We start from the raw sequence: 21,609 nt of genomic DNA, 5'->3' as shown, positions 1-21,609 counted from the left end.
AGCTGAAACTGAACCTCGTCGAGGCAAAACGTTTAAATGAGAGCAGGAATGAAGAAGAAATCAATTCTTTTTTCTACAAAGTGATAGGCAGGCCAGTAAAGTGGTACATAAAGGCAAACCAACAAAATCATTAGAGAAAGGGGGAGTGAAAAATAAGAAGAGGGGGAACAAGTTCCTGAAGATTGCATACACCAACATAGATGGAGTAAGATCAAAGATACTGGAGTTAAGTGATAAAATACAGCTTCAGACACCACACATTGTTGCACTCACGGAGACAAAACTTGATGATGTTATTTTAAATGAGGTCATATTCCCAAGGGGCTACTCAATTTGAAGACGGGACAGAAAAATCAGGAAAGGCGGTGGCGTTGCTGTGCTGGTGAAAGAACACCTAAAGGTGAACGAAATAGTGACTGCCAATCCACAAGAAGTTGACATAATAGCACTAGAGATCTGCCATGAGGATGATAAACTAATGATCATAAATGCATATAGTCCACCGGTCAAAGGAGGAGCAAGATAGTAAACGAGAAGGTCTTATAACAATAATGAGAGAGATCATAGCGAGAGCGGATAACGATAGTTCACGACTGTTGATAGTCGGCGACTTCAACTTGAAATCCAAAGACTGGGAAGCATGTGAAGCTAAAACAGAAGATTTCTGGACCTGTAAATTTGTAGACCTCATCCTGGAAACATTCTTGTATCAACATGTTAAACAAGCTACGAGGATGAGGGAAGGGGACGTCCCCTCCATGCTAGATTTGATATTTACCAGGAAGGAGGAAGAAATATTTGACATTCAGTACCTTTCTCCCTTGGGTAAAAGTGACCATGTCTTTTTGGGAATAAAGTATGCAATGCGTTATAATCTGCAGGAAAATATGACGGTCGATGCAAATGAAAAACCTGACTTTAGGAGAGGACATTATGGCAACCTTAGAAAAATTTTTAGTGAGTATAATTGGACAGACTTGTTGCTAGGCAAGGAAGTGAATGAGATGTATGTCAGGTTTTGTGAAATATATGATAAAGGCACAAAAAAATTTATACCAAAACAGAGAAGCAGAATTAGGAAACAGGATTGGTTCAACAGAAAGTGCGAGAGGGCCAGAGACCAAAAGACACAAAAATGGAATCAATACAGGAAGAGGCCGAACCCCCAAACATACCAGCGATACAAAGATGCGAGAAATAACTACACGGCAGTGAGGAGAGAGGCAGAAAGAAATTTTGAAAAAGGGATTGCAGACAAATGTAAAACAGAACCAGGTCTGTTCTATAAATTCATAAACAACAAATTGCAGGTAAAGGATAATATTCAGAGGTTGAAAATGAGAAATAGATTCACGGAAAATGAAAAGGAAATGTGTGAAACGTTAAACAAAAAGTTCCAAAGTGTGTTTGTACAAAATGAAATCTTCAGGGAACCAGATACAATAAGAATTCCAGAGAACAACATAGAGCACATAGAGGTGTCTAGAGACGAAGTGGAAAAAATGTTCAAGGAGCTAAATAAGAACAAAGCAGTTGGTCCAGATGGAGTTTCACCATGGGTTCTGAGAGAATGTGCACCTGAGCTCAGCATTCCTCTTCAACTGATTTTTCAGGCATCCCTGTTTACAGGAGTTGTAGCTGATGTGTAGAAAAAGGCTAACATAGTTCCAATCTACAAAAGTGGAAGCAGGGAAGACCCCCTTAATTATAGACCGGTATCATTGACAAGTGTAATAGTCAAAATATTGGAAAAAAAACCCAGCGTTGAATGTAATGAAACGCCATTTTCTGGGTGAGTCCCGGAGGCTCCCCGGAGCTATCCCAGGCTGATATGCTAATGTCAGACTTTGGCATCAGTCATGTGTATGGAGTTCTTAGGCCTACCGGGGACCACGGCCAGAACCGGGCCCCCTCAGAGAGGCAAGGGGAGCAATGGCCTATAGAAGCCCCCGTGTAGTTGGAAGCATTCTATGTCTGCCATCGACCGGAACAGGCACCCAGAAAGGTAAGCGCCCCAAAACAAACCCCTATTCTGGTTAAAATTGCTACCTAAAACCGAACTAGTGGATAGAACTCCCCAACCGAAAACAAGCAAACTAGTGTGACGTCACACACTGCCGCGCCGCTGTCTGCGCAGCTCCCCCCTCCCCGGGAGGGGGAAGGGGGAGCCCCAGACCCCCCGCGCCGGCTACCCACACCTCAGTTCTTGAGGCTGGATGTCAAAAACGCGAAAAACAGCCGACCGGAGGGAGGGAGGGATGCCGGGGAGCCTCCGGGACTCACCCAGAAAATGGCGTTTCATTACATTCAACGCTGGTTTTCTGGGGGGAGCCCCGTCGGCTCCCCGGAGCTAACTACCCACAGACAGAAAAAGAGGGACTTACCCGGGAGGCGGTCGTCGCTCACCCCTCAACTCAAAGCCGAGACAACTGGTTGCAAACGCCGACCCAAAGCAACACAGGCCCGACAAGGCCCAGGGACATTCACAAGGTAACGAGCAGCCAGGACCCTGTTCGACCGCCAAAATCCCCGCGCCCGAATATCAGACCAAGACATATTCCCAAAGACGGCAGCAAGAGCCGCAAACTTACAAACGTCATGGGCACGGGGATAGACCGCAGGCTGGCTGGACCTAATAACCCTGCGGATGACCTGAGAGACCCGAACCCGCGAACAGGGAAGAAGGGAAACCGGATCAACCCACAGCGCGTCCCCGGACACAGAAGCTGTGGCGCGCAAATAACGGCGAAGCGCCGCAACCGGACACAAAACATGATGCACCCCCGGCCTGACCAACCAAGCATCAACCACCCATGGACCCCTCCGGAACGCAGCAGTCTCATTCTTCGCCAGAAAAGAAGGAGACGGCTGCAAACGAACAAAACTATCACCACGACCAAAAGAGCAGAAACCCCTGCGCCGGAGGAGAGCATGAAGCTCCCCTACCCGACCCCCAGAGGCCAAAGCCAACAAGAAAAGTGCCTTGGAAAAACAATCCTGGACCGAAGGGGCCACAACGAAACGAGGAGATGAAGGAAAGCGAGCACTCTGTCCAAAGACCAGGATGGCTCAGGCGACGCATGAGCAGGCCGGAGGTGAAACAATGCACGAGACAGCTTGCGAAACGGCGCAGACGTAACATCGATACCGAAAGCAAGCTGAAGCGGCTCCACCAGCGCCGCACGATACGAAGCGACAGTGTTAGGCATAAGATGACGGTCCTGAAACAACCATGCAAACTTCTAAAGCTGAACCCCAGGGACGTGTACACTCACGGAGACCTAGCAGGGGGCGCCACCGAGGAGAACAGTGGAAGGGCAAAAACAAACTGAATAAAATGACAGAACCCCCCACCAGGCAAAAACAAAAAGAAAAACAAAACCCCGCAAGAGGACAGCGAACCCCAAGGAACAGAGCCGGCCGCGATGTCGGGAAATACAAGCTGAGCAGCACATGGAGCTGAATAACGCCCACATCGCGGGGAAGGGCAGGGGCAAACAAGCACTCATTCAGGTACTCAAGTTCACCCCCCAGGAAAACCTGAAGCACCGTGGAAGCTTCCCGCCACTCCAGCGTGCGGGAACGACAGAAGGAATGCCAGGAATCCAGACCAAACAAGGGGCAGTCTGCTAGCCAGGACGACTCCGGAACCTCGTAATGGAGCCAGAAAGGGAACGAAGTCCCAAACCTGAACGTGGACGGATCCATTTCCGAGGCATAATCCGGGTCACGCAGGAGGTAAGCTGCAAAGGCCGCTCGCACCACACCAGGTTGGATGTGATAAGCCGAAAACCTCCAGAAGGACGGAACCGACGTACCCGGGGGAACACGGAACCGTACCCGGGGAGGGGCCGACACCAAATCCAACTCGTACGCAGAGGGGGGGAAAGAAAACCCCACTCCTTGTAACAATAAGCCCCGCTCAGTGGGAAGAAAAACCCAGGCGGGGTCCAGCGGGGCCCAAGGCCCCCAAGTCAGCCCCTCCCCAGCCTCGAGGTCCGTCACCACAGGACCCGAGGCCGAGTCCACTCCCCAAGCCCCGACCCCACAAGACAAGGACGGAGCAGCCGAAAAAGCTGGAGGAAGGGGGGGCCCACTGGTCAGACCCTGAAGCTTCGGCCGGGAGACAAGACTCGAATGCCTCTGCCGCCCCCCCGGAAGGGGCAACCCCCGAAGCTGCCCGAGTCTCGAGATCAAGTAACCCCTGCTCCGACCCCAAAACCCTCAGATGCTTCGGGGCCGGAAGCAGGGGCGGGGGACCAGAACGAACAGAAGGGGAAGGACGAGGAGGTGCGGACTGAACCAGGATCGAAGCGACCCCCACCCCCAAGTCCGGGTCTCGAAAAGCAAAGCGGGGCAGCCCCGGGGCATCCGGGGAAGCAACCAACCGAGCGCGTTGCAACAGACGAAACCTAGACTGCAACGCACGTGCCGCCTGTACCCGAATAGAATCAGAGGATTGGGTAAATTGAGTCACAAGCAAGCAGCAACACTCACAGGACTCAGGGTCGAAAGTATCACCGACCCAACAGGCAGCGTGGCAGAGGCAAAAACAATGAGGGTCACCCTGAGACAAGGGGACCGAGCAACCCTCAAACTCGCACACAGCGAGTGGGGACTCCGGGATCACATCCATCGGACCCACGCGCCCCCTAGGGGATTCCCAGGGTCCTGAGCGTTTACATTAAGAGGACTCGCGCTCAGGTAGTCCCGGGCAGGGTGCTGCAAACCGGCGCCCAAAACTACCAAGCAAACTGCCTCTTACCTGGTAACAAGGGAGAACAGAACACCCAAGAGCCCAACAGGCGGCCGAAAAACCGAAAGGTAAAACGGACCAGCAGAGGCAGACCCCGAGGAGCCTGTGGAAGGTGGCCCCAAGCCCCAAGGGCAGTACTTACAGGGCACCTAGGGAAGGCAGCCCTAGGCACATGCAGCCCGAGTACTGAAGATAACTCCTGGCTCTCGCACCCACAAAACTAACACCACACGCAAAGCACAGTGCAGTGCAGTAGCGACACCGGAGCCAGAGCACACGACCATCGCCTATAGCATCAGCCTCAAGAACTGAGGTGTGGGTAGCCGGCGCGGGGGGTCTGGGGCTCCCCCTTCCCCCTCCCGGGGAGGGGGGAGCTGCGCAGACAGCGGCGCGGCAGTGTGTGACGTCACACTAGTTTGCTTGTTTTCGGTTGGGGAGTTCTATCCACTAGTTCGGTTTTAGGTAGCAATTTTAACCAGAATAGGGGTTTGTTTTGGGGCGCTTACCTTTCTGGGTGCCTGTTCCGGTCGATGGCAGACATAGAATGCTTCCAACTACACGGGGGCTTCTATAGGCCATTGCTCCCCTTGCCTCTCTGAGGGGGCCCGGTTCTGGCCGTGGTCCCCGGTAGGCCTAAGAACTCCATACACATGACTGATGCCAAAGTCTGACATTAGCATATCAGCCTGGGATAGCTCCGGGGAGCCGACGGGGCTCCCCCCAGAAAAATAAAACTAAATGGGTAGAACACCTGGAGAGAAATTATATAATATCAGACAGACAGTATGGTTTTCGATCTGGAAGATCCTGTGTATCGAATTTACTCAGTTTCTACGATCGAGCAACAGAGATATTACAGGAAAGAGATGGTTGGGTTGACTGCATCTATCTGGGCCTAAAAAAGGCTTTCGACAGAGTTCCACATAAGAGATTGTTCTGGAAACTGGAAAATATTGGAGGAGTGACAGGTACGCTTCTAGCATGGATGAAAAATTTTCTGACTGATAGAAAAATGAGGGCTGTGATCAGAGGCAATGTATCGGACTGGAGAAATGTCACAAGTGGAGTACCACAGGGTTCAGTTCTTGCACCAGTGAAGTTTATTGTCTACATAAATGATCTACCAGTTGATATATCTTGAGTTATCTCGAGATGATTTTGGGGATTTTTAGTGTCCCCGCGGCCCGGTCCTCAACCAGGCCTCCACCCACAGGAAGCAGCCCGTGACAGCTGACTAACACCCAGGTACCTATTTTACTGCTAGGTAACAGGGGCATAGGATGAAAGAAACTCTGCCCATTGTTTCTCGCCGGCGCCTGGGATCGAACCCAGGACCACAGGATCACAAGTCCAGCGTGCTGTCCGCTCGGCCGACCGGCTCCCTTACAGAATATACAGAATTATATGAACATGTTTGCTGATGATGCTAAGATAATAGGAAGGATAAGAAACTTAGATGATTGTCATGCCCTTCAAGAAGACCTGGACAAAATAAGTACATGGAGCGCTACTTGGCAAATGGAATTTAATGTTAATAAATGCCATGTTATGGAATGTGGAATAGGAGAACATAGACCCCAAACAACCTATACAATATGTGAGAAATCTTTAAAGAATTCTGATAAAGAAAGATCTAGGGGTAGTTCTAGATAGAAAACTATCACCTGAGGACCACAAAGAATATTGTGCGAGGAGCCTATGCCACGCTTTCTAACTTCAGAATTGCTTTTAAATACATGGATGGCGATATACTAAAGAAATTGTTCACAACTTTTGTTAGGCCAAAGCTAGAAAATGCAGCAGTTGTGTGGTGCCCATGTCTTAAGAAGCACATCAACAAACTGGAAAAGGTGCAAAGACATGTTACTAAGTGGTTCCCAGAACTGAAGGGCAAGAGCTACGAGGAGTGGTTAGAGGCATTAAATATGCCAAAACTAGAAGACAGAAGAAAAAGAGGTGATATGATCACTACATACAAAATAGTAACAGGAATTGATAAAATCGATAGGGAAGATTTCCTGAGACCTGGAACGTTAAGAACAAGAGGTCATAGATATAAACTAGCTAAACACAGATGCCGAAGAAATATAAGAAAATTCACTTTCACAAACAGAGTGGTAGACGGTTGGAACAAGTTAGGGGAGAAAATGGTGGAGGCCAAGACCGTCAGTAGTTTCAAAGCGTTATATGACAAAGAGTGCTGAGAAGACGGGACACCACGAGTGTAGCTCTCATCCTGAAACTACACTTGGGTAATTACACTTAGGTAATTACGACAAGAGGAACCCCGAGCCCTGGCTCGACCCTTCCGGGAAGACCCACCACGGGATCTCCGGAAAACCAACATGTCCGACATCAGACAACAAGCTGACGATGCAGCCTGGATAAACTGCGCCACGGCCGACTCCTCAAACAGAAGAGGGCAAAAAGGCGATGACAGCCTGAGAGCCAGAGCCCAAGCAGATTCCACAGAGGAACCCAGAACCACCTGGCGACATGCAAGACGGGAAGCATAAAACAGGGAAGCCGCATCCCGCAATATCGGCGAGAAAAGCTTCAACAAGGCAGCCGACGAACGCACTGCCGAGGACAAGGCGCCGGATCCCGAGACGGACCCATGCACTCTCACATCCTCCACGAGCCAATCCGAGGACAGCTCCAGGAGGGAAAAGAACTGCAAGGCCGAAGTCAAAAGGCCCTGGGCGTGCAAGTCCTCCGCCACGAGTGCCGCCAAAAGGGAGGGAACCTGCACATGGAGCTAAACGACGCCCACATCGCGGGGAAGGGCAGTGGCAAACAAACACTCATTAAGGTACTCAAGATCGCCCCCCAGGTAAACCTGAATCACCGTGGAAGCTTCCCGACACTCCAGCATGCGGGAACGACAGAAGGAATTCCAAGAAACCAAAACAAACAAGGGGCAGTCTGTTAGCCAGGAAGACTCCGGAACCTCGTAACGGAGCCAGAAAGGGAACGAAGTCCCAAACCTGAATTTGGATGGATCTATTTCCGGGTCACGCAGGAGGTACGCTGCAAGGGCCGCCCGCACCACACCACCAAACCTCTCCGGAAAGACAGAACCGATGCACCCGGGGGAACACAGAACCAAACCCGGGGAGGGGCCGACACCAAATCCAACTCGTACGCAGAGGGGGGAAAAGAAAACCCCACTCCTTGTAACAACAAGCCCCGCTCAGAGGGAAGAAAAACCCAGGCGGGGTATAGCGGGGCCCAAGAACCCCAAGTCAGCCCCACCCCAGCCCCGAGGTCCTTCACAGCAGGACCCGGGGCCGAGTCCTCTCCCCATGCACCGACCCCACAAGACAAGGATGGAGCAGCTGTAGAAACTGGAAGAAAGGGGGCCCACCGGTCAGACCCAGAAGCTTCGGCCGGGAAACAAGACTCGAAAGCCTCCGCTGCCCCCCCTGGAAGGGGCATCCCACGAAGCTGCCCAAGTCTCGAGATCAAGGAATCCCTGCTCCGACTCCGAAATCCTCAGACGTTTAGGGGCTGGAAGCAGGGGAGGGGGACCAGAACAAACAACAGGAGGGAAAAGACGAGGAGGTACGGACTGAACCAGGATCGAAGCGACCTTCAGCCCCAAGTCCGGCTCGAAAAGCAAAGCGGGGCAGCTCCGGGGGATCTGGGTGAGCAACCAACCGAGTGCGTTGCAACAGACGAAACCTTGCTTGCAACGCACGCGTTGCCTGTACCCGAATAGAATCATCAGAGGATTGGGTAAATTGACTCGCAAGCAAGCAGCAACACTCACAGGACTCAGGGTCTAAAGTATCACCGACCCAACAGGCAGTGTGGCATTGGCAAAAACAATGAGGGTCACCCCGAGATAAGGGGACCGAGCAACCCTCAAACTCGCACAAAGCGAGCGGGGACTCTGGGGTCACATCCTCCGGACCCACGCGCCCCCAAGGGGATTTCCAGGGTCCTGAGCATTTACTATAAGAGGATTCACGCTCAGGTAGTCCCAGGCAGGATGCAGCTAACCGACACCCAAAACTACCAAGCAAACCTCTATAGCTGAACCCCAGGGATGTGTACACTTACGGGGACCTAGCAGGGGTGCCACCAAGGAGAACCGTGGAAGGGCAAACACCAGTGGAATAATAGGGCAGAACCGCCCCACAAGGCAAAAACAAAAACAAAAACAAAACCCTGCAAGAGGACAGCGAACCCAAAGAACAGAGCCGGCCGCTATGTCAGGAATATAAAGCTGCGTTGCACCCTGCACCCCTACCAGGGCAAACTGCCTCTTACCCGCAGGTAACAAGGGAGAACAGAACACCCAAGAGCCCAACAGGCGCCGAAAAAATGAATGGTAAAACGGACCAGCAGAGGCAGGTCATGAGGAGCCTGTGGAAGGTGGCCCCAAGGGCAGTAATTACAGGGCACCTAGGGAAGGCAGCCCTAGGCGCATGCAGCTCGAGTACTGAAGATAACTCTTGACTCTCGCACCCACAGAAAACAAACACCACATACGAAGCACAGTGTAGCGACACTGGAGCCAGAGCACACGACCTTTGCCTATAGCATCAGCCTCAAGAACTGAGGTGTGGGATAGCCGGCGTGAAGGGTCTGGGGCTCCCCTTTCCCCCTCCCAGGGAGGGGGGAGCTGCGCAGACAGAACTCCCTGCGCAGCAGCGACGTGACATCATACTAGTTTGCTCGTTTTCTGTTGGGGTGTTCTATCCACTATATCGACTTTTGGTAGCAATTTTAACCAGAATAAGGGTTTGTTTTGAGGCGCTTACCTTTCTGGGGTGCCTGATCCAGTCGATGGCAGACATGGAATGCTTCCAACCACACAGGGGTTTCTATAGGCCATTGCTCCCCTTGCCTCTCTGAGGGGGCCCGGTTCTGGCCGTGGTCCCCGGTAGGCCTAAGAACTCCATACACATGACTGATGCCCAAGTCTGACATTAATATATCAGCCTGGGATTGCTTTTCTGGGGGATTGCAGCCCCCAGAAAATTAAATAAGTTTAATATCAGTATGCATCAGAAATGTGAATGGTTTTGTGGTTGTGACGAGAAAAACACTATTTTGCTGTTCGTGGTCAGTGTTTGGTGGGGATCATCATTGACAAAAAGTGGTTTGACTGACTTCAGAGATTTACCACAGAAAATAATAAAACATGAACAGTAGGCCAAGCACATCAATAACATGACTGAGTTATCAATGCTGGGTAAAGTCATCATTGTAGCTCAGATTGAAATCAGCATTCAGGCATTTTTCTGCTCTGTAATACACAATAAAGAGGTGGACAAAAACAGAAATGTGAAATGAAAGATGCATTAATTGAATGTTGCACCATTCTGTAAGCATGTAACTCAGGAGATACTGGATCTGCAGTGGCTGATATTTGTTAGTACTCAAATTGTATGACTGTTGGGATATACCCAATCACAGTTGAGTAGGCCTCTGACATCATTCCCTACAGAGCTGGTACTAGCCACTCTGGAGGCAGGTTCAATATCTCACGAGACCAGAGTTAGGTAGGACCTCGGCAGGCCATATTTATACCTTGTTGCCTTTACCCAATAAAATACTGAAGTGAACTACTGTGTATTCTCTACAACCAAGAAAGTACTGTACATCAAAAGGTAATGAATATATTAAGAGAACTGATCCTGAATTCGAGTTTAGGTTAGAATTTCTCTCAAAAGTAATTACTTGTTTTGACATCTTGTTTTCTTAGTTTCAGTGTAGAAATTTTGATGCAGCTAAGCTAAGCTAATAACAGCTAATCCCTGTTTAAAAGCTTTCACTCCTGCAGTTCCTCGATTCTTTAGTCCATCTTCATCCATCATTTAGTCCATCATTTCAGTCTTCCTTTCTCCTGAGGAGGAGGAGGTCTCTGTTGTAATTTTGACTGCCATTGCTTCATTTTGGCTTCTCAGTTGGGTTACTCTGAAGAGGGGTCCTGACCCATCTGCTCAGAGGCAGTCTAATCAGGGTTAGGACCTTGTCTACTGTTGGTCGGGGTAGGCCTCCAGTAAAGTTGGATTCTCAGGCCTTTCCGCTTCATTCAGCTGTTGCCTCCACTGCTCAATGTCACAACCTTGCATCACACAAGGGTGGCTCTGCTTTGGGTTCTTCGCATCAGCCGTTATGCAGTTCGCTTCTTTGACAGTGGTGTGGCAAGCTGTTTAGTCTGTTTTGCCAGCTCCTGGTCAAACAATTGGTGGGATTTACCGTGTAGTTTCTCATGGCAAGAGTGGAGATGGTCCACCTTCCATTAGGTCCAGGGGTGTTGGGTCAGGAGTCCTCCCCTCAGCTCTACATAGTCTTTTCAAAATGGCTGGACTCAGGCATGGTTACATTAACCTCCTATACTCGGTTGCTGTACCGTATGTTGCTGGTTTCTGTACACTTATAGGCACATTCTTGGCCTCTTGGGATTGAATATCTTCATTCCCTGTCTGACCTTCCCCATGACCATTTCAACTTGAGTTCACCTGCTGTTGCAGTTAATACCAGAGCAATTCTCAGAGAAAGTAAATTAACAGTAAAGTATAAAAAGACTATAAATAATGTTACGTTACATGACGTTCAAATTTGGCATACAACATACATGGCCATGGATGGAGGTGGAGATGAAGAGGGAGAGGGTGTCTGGCCAGGGAAGTGTCTTGTACTGCTCCCACCACCGACGAATAACGATGCTCACATAAAAGCCCAGCACAAAGGCAACTGGAATGAGGTCACTGAAGACGTCACAGTAGCGGGACACCATCTCAAACTGCCTGTCGAGTATGCCAATAGATCACCAAGTCAATTATTTGTATAGAAATCAATTTAATTAGGATATTAAAATTACAAAACATAATGGCAGATAAATGAGCATTATATGAGTGAGCATGTCACCACGTGGATGATGGTCGACCACCTCGTGGATGATGGTCGACCACCACGTGGATGATGGTCGACCACCTCGTGGATGATGGTCAACCACCTCGTGGATGATGGTCAACCACCTCGTGGATGATGGTCAACCACCTCGTGGATGATGGTCAACCACCACATGGATGATGGTCAACCACCACATGGATGATGGTCAACCACCACATGGATGATGGTCAACCACCACATGGATGATGGTCAACCACCACATGGATGATGGTCAACCACCACATGGATGATGGTCAACCACCACATGGATGATGGTCAACCACCACATGGATGATGGTCAACCACCACATGGATGATGGTCAACCACCACATGGATGATGGTCAACCACCACATGGATGATGGTCAACCACCACATGGATGATGGTCAACCACCACATGGATGATGGTCAACCACCACATGGATGATGGTCAACCACCACATGGATGATGGTCAACCACCACAAGGATGATGGTCAACCACCACAAGGATGATGGTCAACCACCACAAGGATGATAGTCAACCACCACAAGGATGATAGTCAACCACCACATGGATGATAGTCAACCACCACATGGATGATAGTCAACCACCACATGGATGATAGTCAACCACCACATGGATGATAGTCAACCACCACATGGATGATAGTCAACCACCACATGGATGATAGTCAACCACCACATGGATGATAGTCAACCACCACATGGATGATAGTCAACCACCACATGGATGATAGTCAACCACCACATGGATGATAGTCAACCACCACATGGATGATAGTCAACCACCACATGGATGATAGTCAACCACCACATGGATGATAGTCAACCACCACATGGATGATGGACCAAGTGATGATGATGGTGGTCCGTCACTCTCTCCCCCTTCTCCAGACTTGCCTTCTGCCTGCCTCACTCCCCCTTCTCCAGACTTGCCTTCTGCCTGCCTCACTCCCCCTTCTCCAGACTTGCCTTCTGCCTGCCTCACTCCCCCTTCTCCAGACTTGCCTTCTGCCTGCCTCACTCCCCCTTCTCCAGACTTGCCTTCTGCCTGCCACACTTCCCTTCTCCAGACTTGCCTTCTGCCTGCCTCACTCCCCCTTCTCCAGACTTGCCTCCTGCCTGCCTCGCTCCCCCTTTTCCAGACTTGCCTTCTATCTGCCTCACTTCCCTTCTCCAAACTTTCCTTTTGTCTGCCTCACTTCCCTTCTTCAGACTTGCCACCTGCCTGCCTCACAACCCCTTTTCTAGACTTGCCACCTGCCTGCCTCACTCCCCCTTCTCCAGACCTGCCTCCTGCCTGCCTCACTTCCCCTTCTCCAGATTTGCCGCCTGCCTGCCTGCCTCACTTCCCTTCTCCTGACTTGCCTCATGCCTGCCTCACTTCCTCCTCTAGACTTGCCTGCTGCCTGCCTCACTTACCCTCTCCAGACTTGCCTCCTGCCTGCCTCACTTACCCTCTCCAGACTTGCCTCCTGCCTGCCTCACTCCCCCTTCTCCAGATTTGCCTCCTGTCTGCCTCACTCCCCCTTCTCCAGATTTGCCTCCTGCCTGCCTCACTCCCCCTTCTCCAGATTTGCCTCATGCCTGCCTCACTCCCCCTTCTCCAGATTTGCCTCATGCCTGCCTCACTCCCCCTTCTCCAGATTTGCCTCATGCCTGCCTCACTCCCCCTTCTCCAGATTTGCCTCCTGCCTGCCTCACTCCCCCTTCTCCAGATTTGCCTCCTGCCTGCCTCACTCCCCCTTCTCCAGACTTGCCTCCTGCCTGCCTCACTCCCCCTTCTCCAGACTTGGCTCCTGCCTGCCTCACTTCCCCTTCTCCAGACTTGCCTCATGCCTGCTTCACTTCCCTTCTCCAGACTTGCCTCCTGCCTGCCTCACTTCCCTTCTCCAGACTTGCCTCCTGCCTGCCTCACTCCCCCTTCTCCAGACTTGGCTCCTGCCTGCCTCACTCCCTCTTCTCCAGACTTGCCTCATCCTGCTTCACTTCCCTTCTCCAGACTTGCCTCCTGCCTGCCTCACTTCCCTTCTCCAGACTTGCTTCTTGCCTGCCTCACTCCCCTTTCTCCAGACTTGCCTCCTGCCTGCCTCACTTCCCTTCTCCAGACTTGCCTCCTGCCCGCCTCACTTCCCTTCTCCAGACTTGCCTCCTGCCTGCCTCACTCCCCCTTCTCCAGACTTACCTCATCCTGCTTCACTTCCCTTCTCCAGACTTGCCTCCTGCCTGCCTCACTTCCCTTCTCCAGGCTTGCCTCCTGCCTGCCTCACTCCCCCTTCTTCAGACTTGCCTCACTCCTTCTCCAGACTTGCCTACTGCCTGCCTCACTTCCCTTCTCCAGACTTGCCCTCATGCCTGCCTCATTCCTCTTCTCCAGACTTGCCCTCATGCCTGCCTCATTCCTCTTCTCCAGACTTGCCTCCTGCCTGCCTCACTTCCCTTTTCCAGATTTGCCTCCTGCATGCCTCACTCCCCCTTCTCCAGATTTGCCTCCTGCCTGCCTCACTTCCCTTTTCCAGATTTGCCTCCTGCATGCCTCACTCCCCCTTCTCCAGATTTGCCTCCTGCCTGCCTCACTCCCCCTTCTCCAGACTTCTTTTACCTTACCTTTTTACTACCACCAAGAACAAATATGCTTAAAAGTAATTAGAACTAGAGACTGCTGTGGGGAGAGTCAAGGGTGCCGAGTCTGTCCTGTGTGTGTGCAGTCTATAGAATTCCTAACACTGATGTGTCTGAATTCAACTCAAACTGTAGAAATCTAATACTAAATAACAGACTGAACAAAAACCATCTAATTATCGCAGGAGACTTTAATATTGACCTCTGCGAGCCTTAACACCCTACTGCTGTTAGCTTGAACTGAATAAATTCCTGCTTCCTCATACCCTTAATCACTAGACCTACTAGAATCACTGATAGTACTGCCACGACTCTAGATCACATCTGGACCAACATAACCTCTCCGCTTACTTCAGGTATAATCACCGATAGCACTACAGACCATTACCCCTAATTTCTCTTAACTAACATTAACAAACCACCTCTAAAGACAAGGGAGTTAAGCTTTAGGCTGCTCAATGAAACTCCTATAGACAATTTTACAACTGCTGCTGATAATGTCAACTGGGAGTCCGAATTAGGTAACATAAGGGACATCAACCTAGCAGTGCAATCTTTTTTTCAAAAAACTCTCATCCTTTATAACACCCACTGTCCTATGCTTACAAAACAAGTCACAACCAAAAGGCTTATATATATAAAAATCCTTGGCTTACAAAGGGAATACTTAAATCCATTAATAAAAAACATGACCTTGAGAAGAAGTATAGGTTAGGAACCGTCTCCAAAGAATTCTCAAAGAATTACTCGTTATTGCTATCTAAAATAATTAGACGAGCCAAAACTAAATACTACGAAGATAAATTTACCAAATTTACCGAAGATAAGAGCAACATTAAAAAAACTTGGAGCACAATTTCACAAATATTGGGATCAAAGAAGATTTTAAATAACAAACCAACACTCCTGTCCAATAACGATGGTCAGCTTTCAGCCACTGATTCTCCTATTGAGTTCAATAGGTTCTTCTCTTCCATTGGGTCATCCCTTGCAAATGACCAGGTGACCTTGGAAAGGTTCAAAATTACAAGAGATGAGGTCAAGAAGCACCTATTGGAGCTGGATGTGAGAAAAGCTGTTGGGCCGGATGGAATCTCACCATGGGTATTGAAAGAGTGTGCAGGAGCACTTTGCTTGCCACTCTCCATAGTGTATAGTAGGTCACTGGAAACAGGAGACCTACCAGAAGTATGGAAGACTGCTAATGTAGTACCAATATTTAAAAAGGGTGACAGACAAGAGGCACTGAACTACAGGCCAGTGTCCTTAACTTGTATACCATGCAAGGTGATGGAGAAGATTGTGAGAAAAAACCTAGTAACACATCTGGAGAGAAGAGACTTCGTGACAACCCATCAACATGGGTTCAGGGAGGGTAAATCTTGCCTTACAGGCTTGATAGAATTCTATGATCAGGTAACAAAGATTAAGCAAGAAAGAGAAGGATGGGCGGACTGCATTTTTTTGGACTGTCGGAAAGCCTTTGACACAGTACCCCATAAAAGGTTGATGCATTAGCTGGAGAAACAGGCAGGACTAACTGGTAGGGCGCTCCAGTGGATAAGGAAGTAAATAAGCAATAGGAAGCAGAGAGTTATAGTGAGGGGTGAGACCTCAGAATGGCGTGAAGTCACAAGTGGAGTCCCACAGGCTCTGTGCTTGGACCTATCCTGTTTCTGATATACGTAAATGATCTCCCAGAGGGTATAGACTCATTCCTCTCAGTGTTTGCTGACGACAGCCAAAATTATGAGAAGGATTAAGACAGAGGACAGCTTGAGGCTTCAAGAAGACCTGGACAAGCTGCAGGAATGGTCGAACAAATGGATGTTAGAGTTTAACCCAAGCAAATGTAATGTAATGAAGATAGGGGTAGGAAGCAGGAGACCAGATACAAGGTATCACTTGGGAGATGAAATACTTCAAGAGTCAGAGAGAAAGACCTGGGGGTTGGGGACGAAATTTGGGGGAAAACCTGGGGGAATTGGGACGAAAAACGGAGATGGCTCCAATAAAGAGGTAGACAAGACAGTCACAGATATGTAACAACCCCAGAAGGCAGCTAAGTACCCAGTGACCTAAATGTGACCGAAATATTCGACAAAACCTAACCTACTACCTCATCTCGACCTCATTAGTGTTGCTCCCTGGAGGAAGCTAACCTGACGTTTGCTACTGCCATATCAACGAGTCTACCCCATCTGCTGCATACATCTCTGCTGCTACCATGCCAAACAATTCTAAGCTCGGCAAGGCCGTAAAGAATGATAGCACACCTATCAGGATGAACCCAACCAGCCAAGCTAGCAACAGGAATAATGCGGCTGTCTCCCCCTTAGGGGCTACCGGGGGGAGTACCGACCCTCCCTGCGTCAACAATAACAAACCTTCCCAGCTGATTGAAGCGTCGTCACTGACTCGAGCCTTACAACAGTTATGTAACCATATGGAGCAACTTAAACGAGCTGCCTCCCCATGTACTGACTTTAAGCGTCTCGCTGATAATCCATGGCTCAGATTATTGACTCAAATACATGACGACCAAAAGTCTATAATCCGAGAGCAGTCGGACCTGATAATGAAGCTTCAGAGTGATGCTTTGGCCATGCACAAGATTAACCAAGATCTGTCTGCCAGAGTCGGCCACCTCGAACACGAATTAAGCTCTCTTCAGATCTCGGTTACTAACTTTAAACCAGCAGAAACCTCTAAGAAGCAAGAAGAGATGCTACAAAAGTTAGAGAACCATTTTAACTCCCTACAACAGCAACACACTGCAACCCAAGACGAATCAGACCAGCTTAAGCTCCTTGATTCTGTCATCATCTCATCACAGGATTTTCCCCATGAAACTGACAGAGAAGACTGTACTGCCATCGTGATCCAGGAATTGCGTACTAAGTTGAATTATTCAATCGAAGCAAGAGACATTAAGTCAGCTTATAGAGTGGGTGCCAAATCATCTGGTACAAACAACAGAAAGATTAGGGTGAAGTTAGATAGCTGCTCCCGCAAGTCAGACCTTATCACTACTGCAGTCGCTATGAAATCCAAGGTTTATGTGAACGAATGTCTTACCAGATTCAGACAAAATCTCTTATATAAACTACGTGGAATTTGCAATAGATCCACTGCTATTAAACATTGTTTTGTGCGCGATGGTAAAATAATAGCTAGGAAGACTGACTCTGGAAAAACTTATGTCATAACCACTGAAGCACACCTCACTTCTTTCCTGGATGACTGTGGGATATCAGCTGAATAACCAGAACATAATTTGTAGTCTCACATACAACCAAAGTGTACTTAAGCTCTGCCTTTCCTTTCCAAAGGTGTTTATTTTTATTTTTATTGTTTTATTTTTTATTTTTTGTTTGTCATCTTTGCCTGTTTTATACTCTTAATTATTTGTTCTTAGTTAATCCCCTTGTCACTAAACCTAGGGCTTTTTATTACCCTGTTAATTAACCATTACTAAGCTAATTATCTTCAAGATCATTTTTTTTTATGATTATCATTTTTCTTATTATTTTTTATTTTACATTTATATTGTCAGTCTCTACTGATTTTTTGTTTTTTTATTTTATGTAACTTCTGTGTCCTCCCTGGCTATCTATTGGATCTTTATTTTACTTCTAAATTGTTACTATTTTATTGTATTTGCTTTTATTCTTGTGTTTTGCTTTATCGTGTATCTTGTATCGTGATCCCTCTGCATCCTATGCACACTGATATTGATCCTGATCAAAATCTTCTGTCTCATATCTACACCAACCAGCACATTGATCATCATTATTGCAAGTATTTCACAGCACACCAGGCTAAAAACAAACTTCAAAATAGCACCTGTCTATCAGTTTATAACCAAAATGTTAGATCACTTGGTAAACATTTTGACGATTTAAATGCATTACTCACAGCAATAGGTACTAACCTATCGTTCATTATTTTAACAGAAACTTGGCTAAATAAAGACTATACCCAACTCTACAACTTAGCTGGTTATAAAGCCATTCATAACTGTAGGCCTAATAAAAAAGGTGGTGGCACAGCTATATATTACCGAGATACATTTATCTGCAACAGTGTTATTAGTGACAGAGATGACTACTGTGAATATACTTTTGCTCAGTTTACAATTAAATCCCTTAAATCTTCTTTGACTATTGGAGCCATCTATAGATTTCCTAATACTAACATAGCTTCTTTCTCAGACAACCTAAGGAATCTTATTATAAACAACAATCTCAACAAAAACCACTTCATTCTGGGAGGAGATTTTAATATTGACCTGGGTCAACAAAATTGCTCTCAAGTTGACTATTTCCTTAACAGCATGAACTCCTGTATGCTAATCCCCACAATCACCAAACCTACCCGAGTCACTCAAACATCAGCCACTACCTTGGACCACATATGGACAAACATAACAGCTCCCCTTGTATCTGGTATAATCTACGACAGAACAACTGACCACTATCCTACCTTTCTCATAGCGAACATGGACATAACACCACCAAAAAGCAAGAAACTTTCATTTAGGCTACACAGTTTTGACCTTGAAGGTGAAGCTGGAGGAGGCAGAAGTCACACTGCAGCAAGCTACTGGAAATATCGAATTACCTAAGTATTGGGAACAGGTTGAGGGCTATAGTGGTGTCCCAGGTTACATAAAGGTTCAGGGAAGAGTAAAAGCAAATAAAATACAATAAACAAGTAAAACTGAGTGAAAATAGTCGAGTGGAAAAGTTTGTTTTGGTCTAGAACAAAATCAAAGATGGCCGCCGCCACCACCCCCACTGAGAAGGTAGACACACCATCAGATGATGGTTTCAAAGGATTCTCAACACAAGATATAAGGAAAGGAGGTGTTCTTGGCAGGTTAGAGAAAATTGACGACATGCAAATGAAGTATGAAGAAAAAGTGCTTAAATTAGAAGAGGACAATGGAGGGGTCCATAGAATTACCCCAATCATCCCAAAACAGGCCAAAACTACCCAAAACGTATTAGCATTACGTAAGTAATGAAGAAATATGGTATATTTACTTACTATAATGTTGGTGCTACACGTAGAACATGATCAAACCTATTTTTTCTCTGAAATAATCTAATTTCATAACGAAATGAGACGTAAATATGTGAGAGGTGACGCCATAGGAAGTCGACGGTCCAAGCGACAATTGTGTGGAGCGACTTATCCAAGATATATGGTCGCCTGGAGAGTGTTTGCTGCCATAACAGCCTCCTGTACACAGTGATCCAGTCGTCGTATTTCATGGCTCAAATTGTCGCAAATTTAATTGGTAATATTAACAAGTAGAATGTGTATTTATAATAATATTTTTCATAAACAGCCACAAAATATTTAATATTTATTAAAAAAAAGTGTCTGGAAGTTAAATCAATTCCACATGACAATAAATTTGTTATATAGATACTAGCGTTATTCGTTGGTATGCGTTCGCTATTTAAACTACTCCAGTCCTTTTCGTTCATAGAACACCGAACCCTACACGCTCTCTGATATATTGCTTAATTAACAAATATTCACAAATAAAGATTATATTTATATATGTTATCAGAAAGGCAGATATAAAATAGTTTGTGTTAATGCATCACAGAGATTATACCTTATTAGAGAGGAAAAATATTCATATTTTAAACAAGGCTTCTTGGCCGACGCTCTCCCTTTCGATGGGAACTATGACCTTTTGAAAATCAATGTTAATTGAATCTATATATTATAAAAAACGAAGTTTTTTATGTCATCAGAAAGACATATAAGCTGCATGTTAATACTTTGGTATAAATATAACTGAAGTGAAAGCGAAGATATATGCCTTTTTATAGTTACTTGATGGCTCGCTCAGGGAGTGTGAAGGCCTGCACACAAGCCAATCAATTTTATAATTAATGTACATATATGCAAAGTAACGTCAAAGGTTTTTATTTCAGAATGAAGACAGATGTAAGAGGAATAATAAGAGGAAATGAAGATGAAGAAATGATAAAAAGAATGGCAATAGTGGATAGTAGTAACACACTTAAGAATTATTCAGTAATAAATACAAACTCGTCCTTCACCTATGATAAAGGAAAGTCAACTTGGAAGGATTCAATTTACATGAGATTAAGATTAGGATACAAATATATCTGGCAATACGGAGTTGATGTCAGTGAAAAAGATAAGGAGTGTAAATTATGTAGTATGCCGCACGCCCACACCTTAGAACATTATGTATTATAGTGTCAACTTATTGATAACTATAGAAATAAGGAAATAAGTAATGTACCACATCAAATTGTTTGTATGTGTGATAATGGTATGATAGACAGTATACTTAGGAGCTACAAAAATTTTGCCCCAAGAGTGTAACAATTGTATGCTGTACTTACTATATTAACCTGCAATGTTAAATGGGATTCTTGTAATGTTAATTGTCTATTTGTACTTACTGAATTTGTGCGCCCCTTGAGGGACTTGAAGTAGAGGGGGTAGAAATAGCCTAAGTTACTCTATCCCTTTGAGATGTATTTTTTTCTTGTCTCAATAAACATACTTGAACTTGAACTATAAATATTTTTGGCTTCCTGACCATAAAGTTACCGCCGCAGTCGAGGGTAAGAGACCGGATGTACCCCATATACAAGCCGCACTAGCTATTAGTTCATAAAAGCTGACAACTTACCCAGATAAACATTACTTCCTAATTATATATATATATGCAAATAATACAATTAAAATGTTTAAAACATGATTATATATATGTATCATGTGGACAGTTTTTAATGTAATTTTTTCTCCTGATATTCGGGTTCTTTATTATGCTTCATCTTGAGGCAAAGCCCAATACCTTACGCCATATTGATGCTCTGTCCACAGATCATTCTCTCTCTCTCTCTCTCTCAAATCATATACATTGATGGTTTCCTACACCGCCACACGGGTGCAGCTGCAAGTGCAGTTGCCTCTACCCATCAGACAGAACTATTTGCCTTGCTTGTTACACTAAAATGTGTACAAGTGTGTGTGTCTATGTATGTATTAACACGATATACTGAACGGGGTGAGAATAGCTTGAGCTACCTCATCCATTTGTGTGTATTTTACCTCAATAAACTTATTTCAATTTCAATTTCAATTCAAGTCTCCAAACTTGATGCATTAATTGTAAGTGATTTTCTACCATCCTGCATTAATTGTAAGTGATTTCTATCATGCTTAATTGCGCGCAACTCTTTAAGACACAATTGTAACATAACCGTGTCTGAAGCTAGACAGAAAACACAACATTATTAGTGATGGTAACATAAGCCAT

The 21,609-nt window shown here is 46.7% G+C and overlaps 1 protein-coding gene and 1 long non-coding RNA gene across 3 annotated transcripts in view; one reads left to right on the top strand and one right to left on the bottom strand.

Moving 5' to 3' along the window:
• LOC123755354 (bestrophin-2) overlaps positions 1-21,609 on the bottom strand; it is a 394,846-nt gene that overhangs the window by 260,288 nt on the left and 112,949 nt on the right. For both annotated transcript variants that reach the window (XM_069327625.1, XM_069327626.1), the window contains exon 4: positions 11,349-11,520. In XM_069327625.1, the coding sequence (XP_069183726.1) occupies positions 11,349-11,520 (172 nt within the window). The remainder of the gene's footprint in view (positions 1-11,348; positions 11,521-21,609) is intronic.
• On the top strand, positions 19,313-20,861 carry LOC138366596 (uncharacterized). Its single transcript, XR_011229171.1, has 2 exons — positions 19,313-19,593; positions 20,246-20,861. It is a non-coding gene; the product is annotated as an uncharacterized lncRNA (long non-coding RNA).

Source organism: Procambarus clarkii, chromosome 20 (genome assembly GCF_040958095.1).
Source record: "Procambarus clarkii isolate CNS0578487 chromosome 20, FALCON_Pclarkii_2.0, whole genome shotgun sequence".
Lineage (NCBI taxonomy): Eukaryota > Metazoa > Arthropoda > Malacostraca > Decapoda > Cambaridae > Procambarus > Procambarus clarkii.
This window is presented reverse-complemented; position numbering and strand designations above follow the sequence as displayed.